The sequence below is a fragment of the Myotis brandtii genome, unplaced genomic scaffold (genome assembly GCF_000412655.1).
Source record: "Myotis brandtii unplaced genomic scaffold, ASM41265v1 scaffold165, whole genome shotgun sequence".
NCBI classification, from domain to species: domain Eukaryota; kingdom Metazoa; phylum Chordata; class Mammalia; order Chiroptera; family Vespertilionidae; genus Myotis; species Myotis brandtii.
Window position 1 is genome coordinate 10,955,876 of NW_005356042.1, and position 6,760 is coordinate 10,962,635.

Consider the following 6,760-nt stretch of genomic DNA (forward strand, 5'->3'; position numbering starts at 1 on the left):
ACAGCATGAGAAAAGATATAGTAACTACGAGGAATGACATAGTGCTAATAAAGAACACAGTGGAAGGACAACACAGCAGATTAGGAGAAACCAAGGATTGGATCAGTGAATTAGAAGACAGAATAGAAAAAAATCACTCAATCAGAGAACCAAAAAGAAAAAACAAAAATCAGGAGGACAGCTTAAGGGAGTTGCAGGACAACATAAAATGCAACAATATTCACATAATAGGAGTGCCAGAAGGGGCAGAAAGCAAGCGAGGGATAGAGAATGTGCTTGAAGAAATAATGGCAAAGACTTCCCTAACCTGGTAAAGGAAAAAGTCACACAAGCTCAGGAGGCACAGAGAGTCTCAAGCAAGAAGAACCCAAACAGGCCCATGTCCAGACACATCATAATTAAAATGCCAAAATTTAAAGAAAAGCGCAAGAAAAGTAATTGTTACCTACAAAGGAGCTCCAATAAGGCTGTTAGCTGATTTGCTATCAGAAACTCTATAGGCCAGGAGGGAGTGGCATGAAGTATTCAAGGTAATGAAAAGCAAGGATCTGAAACCAAGATTACTATATCCAGCAAGGCTATCATTCAAAATAGATGGTGAAATAAAGTGCTTCCCAGACAAAAAGATAAAGGAGTTTATCACCAACAAACCAGCACTGCAAGAAATGTTAAAGGGACTGTTGTAATGAGAAGAAGAAATAGAGAAACATAGGCATAAAGAATTAAAAATGGCAATAAATAAGTACCTATCAATAATAACATTAAATGTAAATGAATTAAATGCTCCAATCAAAAGACATAGGGTAGCTGAATGGGTATGAAAACATGACCCAATTATATGTTGTCTACAAGAGATCCACCTCAGAACAAAAGACACACAGGATCAGAGTAAAGGGTTGGAAAATTTTTTTCCATGCAAATGGAAACGAAGAAAAGGCTGGGGTGACAATACTCATATTTGACAAAATGGACATCAAAACGAAGGCCATCACAATAGACAACAAAGGCCACTTACATAATACCAAAGGGATTGCTCCAATAAGGGGCTATAACCCTGGTAAATATATATGCACCCAATATAGGAGTACCTAAATCTATACATAAAACTTCTAGAGGACTTTAAAGGAGTGATTGACAACAATACAGTCATAGTAGGGGACTTCTACTGCTGACTTCACTGACTGAATCCTAGACAAAATATTAACAAGGAAACACTGACTCTAAATGACACACTGGATCAGATGGATTTAATTGACATTTATAGAACATTTCACCCCAAAGCTTCAGAGTATATATTCTTCTCAAATGCACATGTGTCATTTTCAAAGATGCACCACATGTTAGGACACAAAACAAGTTTCTACAAGTTCAAGAAGATTGAAATCAAATTTAGTATCTTCTCAGATCACAATGGAATGAAATTAGAAATCAACTAAAACACAGTAAAAACACTCAAAAACATTAAAGTAATCCCATCTTTATCCCCTCCCTGGTGTGCAGGCAGGCGTGTCTGCCCAACCCGAGACCCCACGTGCACTGTCAATGTCTGGTTCCCTGCATAAGAGTTTGGGCAGATTTGGAGACTCTGATGTGGACTTTATGTATTTTCACAGAATCCATTGGGCAGTTCCTTCAGTGCTAAACATGAAATTGCCCCACTTCCTGTTGACCATCTGGTTTGTCCAGAAAGTAGCTTTCCTGGCAATGGCCTTGCTTGCATCAAACTCTACCACCTCTTTTTCTACCATTAACACAATCAGTGTGCAAGCAACAACTTAGCTGTTGTTCAATAGAACCTTTACTTTCTGTTGGTATGCTTTGTCCTGTGTGTTTGCATGTTGCAAAGGGACTATTGTTTCCATATTTACAGCAAGCAGCAGGGCTGCAAATTAGTTTTAGTGACAAATGAAGATGACCAGCTGTAGTTCAGAATTCAGATTTGTACTGTTACAAAAATATGTATTCATGAAACTAAAATTTCAAATTACTTCCTTCACATTTAGAAATAGTGTGCTGGGTATGTGATCTGCAGTGAAGAACTATTTCTGACTTTTTAAAAAGATGGAAATTAGCATGTTTAAAACCCTTCTGGGTGACGTAGCTTTAAAAATTTTTTTTAAAACACAACTCTATATATGTGTGTATAAACAAATATTTTTTCTCTTTGTTTTCATACTATTAATCAGTTTAAATACTCCCCCCCTTTTCACCTAGTGTATAATATATCATATCATTTACTATTTAATTACATAGTATTTATAAATTTTAAGTTTGGTGGCTTTACACACACACATCAATGTCACAATGAACATCTTAATGCATTCATCTCATTTCCTTTTTCCTATTGAATTATGTCTATAATTCCTGTTGAATTATGTCTTGTGTTTCCTAGAATGGGGTTACTTGGTCAAAAGATATGGACATAGCTTGGTCAATACAGACTGGGGCAAAAGTAGGTTTACAGTTGTTCATATGAAAATAATACAATAATTAGTCAATGATAATACAGGAATAAACTGTTTCACGTACTCACAACTGTAAACCTGCTTTTGCCCCACCCTGTATTGCCACCTGACTGCTAGAAGGGTGTACCAATTAATAATGCTATGTATTTCCTTTTTCAAAATTTAACCAACTGTGGGAGAACAGTAAGTTCTGCTATCATGTGACTTGGGTGTTCCTAAAATTCACTGTGCTATCCAGAATCATGCAATTAAAAAACCCATAGGGCTTATGGGAAAAGTGGGGTTAGGGCACAAAAATAAAAAACGTTACCAGTGACACAGTAATAAAAAAGTAGGTAGCACTGCTCTGCACATGCTAAGTGGTTAAGGAACGAACGCATACATGCTACAATTAATGTGACCGGAAGTCAGCCTGTGCGAGTGAGTGGGAGAAGGATTGCAGCTTCTGAGTGATTGTGTAGTGAGGAAGGATGGTTGTCTGAGTTGAGGAAAGATGTGGGTAGGTGTGGCTCAGAACACGTGGTGAACTGGGGCAGCTGATCGACATGTGAGGTGTGTGCACATTGTGTGTACCCTGCGTGGCTCAGTTCGGCGGGGTGTGGGTCTCTGCATTCACCTAGTGTTTCTGATGGACGGAAATCATGCACAAGCCAGTGCAGAATCTGTGTTAGGCTCAGATGGTTCCCTTATATCAGTTGCATCGGAATAAATTTGTGTTTTCAAAACAAGTTACAGCAGAGCTCACCATGCTTTCTATTTATATCGCCTTTTGTTTGACTGGCATCTTATGCTCCTGTTCAATTTGCAGACAGGAGCCGTGTTGCTAGAAGAGCATTTTTTCTTCATATTTAAAAATACAAAGATGGATAATTGCCTCACTCTGCCTTATAATAAATAAAGATTGCATCAGTTTTTATGTATGATAAAGATTCCATCAGTATCCAATTCCCATCTGTTCTGTTTTCTTAGTTGGGGACTGAGAACAATTTGAACTACACAATGGGTTTCTAGTACTTTCCATTCCTAAATAACAACCCATTCATTTATTCATTTAAAAATGGAAGACTGACTACCGGCTAATATTTATTGATTACCTCTTGGGTAAAGCGAGGCTCTTTACAGTCTCATGGGACAAGTTGAGTTTTCTCCCTGATGGGAATCCTCTCTGAACCGCATCCTCAAAATGGGATGGCGTTGGCGTCCTCATAAGGGATATGGAGGGTATACTGAGGTAATAGGTATAACTCCTCCAATTCCAGTTGGGGAAATGACAGTTTCCTTCAATTTTTCCATTCCATCCTGGTTTTTCTGTTGACTAACATCCTCCACAACCTTCTCAGGAGACATGAGGGCGGGAAGGGCACCATCTTTGCTCCAGCAGTGAGAGGGTTGTCCTCTCAGCCTGGCTGCTGAGAGAAGAATGATTTGTAAGGCCATCTAGCCCTCCTCAGTACCCCAACACCCTACTGGAGAGAAAACTTATGGTCTAGGACAGTGGTTGGCAAACTCATTAGTCAACAGAAATTTCAACAGTACAACAATTGAAATTTCTTTTGAGAGCCAAATTTTTTAAACTTAAACTATATAGGTAGGTACATTGTTATTAACTTAATTAGGGTACTCCTAAGGCTTCGGAAGAGCCCCACACTCAAGGGGCCAAAGAGCCACATGTGGCTCGCGAGCCGCAGTTTGCCGACCACAGGTCTAAGAGGTATTAATGGTCTCTTATTGGAATGTTTCCAGTGAATGGCAGTGAAACAGTTGTGCCTTGTATCATAGTGCCCTTGGAGTACCAACCTTTTGATCTGTGCCAGGGTTCAGATAAGCTGTATTCTCCTAACTTTATCGGGTGCCTATCTGGAGTGCTGGATTTGACCATTCTCTTACACACAGGGATTTGTTTTGTACAAAATTATTTCTGTTAAAACCTAGGAAAGGGTTATGACTTCAGCTTTGGGTCTGGACATCAGAATGATACCACTAAAGTGTCTGGAGTTTAGAGACGACAACCTGAAGAATTTATGTGTTCTGGTCTCTTTGAGGTTGTTTCTCCTAACAAGGCATTTAAAATTATAGAACTGGAAGGAAACTTCTGAAAGGCTCCTTGAACAAGGATCATTTTGTTCAAGGCTTTTCACATTTATTTTTATTGTCTAAAAATGTTCTTTTTAGCACCAAATGCAATACCGGGCAGTTTCCCAATATCTATACCCAAGCAGAGTGGCTGGCTCTGGGTGAATGGAGTTGAATGTGGGGAGTTTAGTAGCCCTCTCTGCTCCGAGTTAAATTCCTGGGACACCTCCATCCATTTGTTGGGCTTTCCAGAACACAGGTGGAAAACCCGTGACTGCTGTAGTTCAGACCTTCACTTTGTCAGCCAGAAGATGCATCTGAAGGTGTGATTCATCCAAGTCCCTCAAAGAGCCAGTTCTTCCAACACCCACCTCTGCTCCCATGAATCAGAGCCCGGATCCAGGCTCAGGTTGATCTTGTTTTGAGCTTGAGCCCTGCACCACCAGCTTTGAGAGGATGGGTCCAGCTTTGCTGTCTGATTTGTGAGCTCATGCTCTGGGGAGAGGGGGGAGGGGAATTTGCTTTTCATAAACCTTTCGGAAGTTCTTGGGAGGTTGCTAGGCCTGTGGCTCAGAGGCAACTAGTATGAGTAAAACAAGTTTTTATTAGCTTTTGATGTGGGTATTTGATCTCTTGGTAGCTGAGCGTTGTGTGCGATCCTGAGGGAAAGACACAGAGTAGACAAGAATGAGCACTTTTCCATGAAGCTGGTGGCAGGAAAGCTCCTACCTAGAGTATAAGCATATCAGGCCTGGACCAGGGGAAATATCACTGCGCCTTTGCCAGCTCCCTTATTTGTCACACCCTGGAGTGGCTTCTCTTGCTCTTAAGATAATGACGAGGTCAGAGTTCTTAACATGCGCTTGGAGACCGGACAGGGTTTGGCTCCTGCCAACCTCTCAGTCTCATTTATCAACGTACCTCTCTCCTTCAGCCAGCCACCTCTCTATTCCTCAAATTGACCACACTCCTACTTGGCTCAGAGCCTTTGCCCATTCTGTTCCCTCTGACTGAAACTCTCTTCCCTCTGCGCCCCTCCCCCACACTCCCTTTTAGTTAAAGGCAACTCTCCTTCCATTCTCAGCTAGAGTGTTGCTTTTTCAGAGGAGCCTTTCCTACCTCCAAGAACAGGTCCGCAGCCATTGAACATCATTCCTGTTGTGTAGGGCAATTATCTCATTTTGCATTATGTATTGATTGGTGACATTATTGATTAGGATCTGCCTCCCCCCGTCCCCCCTCCCCCCCACTCAGACTTTATGTTCCATGAGAGTAAGGACCACACTTGTTTTTACTCACCATTGTATCTTTGGTGTCTACTACAGTGCGTGGTGTGTGATACGCATTCAATAACTATTTGTTGAATGGATGAATGAATGAATGAGTTCCTTCTTTCATATCAGCTCTGAGTGTAGCTATGGCTGTCTAGAGTATTATATTAAAAAATAAGAATTTACCAAGTGCTTCTGTGTATTGGGTCCTGTGCTGAGCATCTTGGGTCGGTCTAGACCAGTGGTCGGCAAACTGCGGCTCATGAGGCACATGCGGCTCTTTGACCCCTTGAGTGTGGCTCTTCCACAAAATACTGTACCGACTTCTGCACATGGGCCACGAAGTTTCAATCGCACTGTACATGCGCGCCCGCACGTGGTATCTAGACCGATTGAGGCAAGTGCTGTGATTGACTAGCAATGTCTGGCTTGGCTGAGGGAAGTGTAAGAAAGGAAAGGAAAGAAGGGAATTGGTGAATATTCAGAGAGCGTCCCTGATGTATCTCACTGATCCCTAGCACAAACATTTTGCTCATTTTCCTGCCTTCTTTTGACAGGAAATATTTTTAAAAATTCAGCATTTCTCATGATTTAAAAAATCTGTATAATTATTTATCTCTTGTTTATTTTTAAAAGTAATTGTCCTAAAGCTTACTTTACATATCTTTACTCAGTGTACCTTCTTGTAACTTGTACTGCTTCACATATAATTTAACAGCCTTGCAACAGTATATTCTCATTTCCTCATTTCCCTTGTCCTATTGTTGTCATTCATGTTACCTTTGCATATGCCATGAACACACAATACATTGCTGCTCTTTTTCTCTTTTTGTGTCATTTAACTTTAGAGCATTTAAAAGTAAGAAAAAAAAAGAGTTTATTTTTACCTTCATTTATCCCAATTTCAATGCTCTTTATTTCTTTGTGTAGACCCAAGTTTCTGTCTGGTAT

The 6,760-nt window shown here is 40.5% G+C and overlaps 1 protein-coding gene across 1 annotated transcript in view; it reads left to right on the forward strand.

Moving 5' to 3' along the window:
* The first annotated feature begins 966 nt into the window (after nt 1–966).
* Nucleotides 967–6,760, forward strand: part of CDYL2 (chromodomain protein, Y-like 2) — a 65,639-nt gene continuing 59,845 nt past the window's right edge. Inside the window, exons 1-3 of the mRNA XM_005862704.2 lie at nt 967–1,057; nt 2,393–2,452; nt 4,638–4,861. Of these exons, the coding sequence (XP_005862766.1) occupies nt 967–1,057; nt 2,393–2,452; nt 4,638–4,861 (375 nt within the window). The remainder of the gene's footprint in view (nt 1,058–2,392; nt 2,453–4,637; nt 4,862–6,760) is intronic.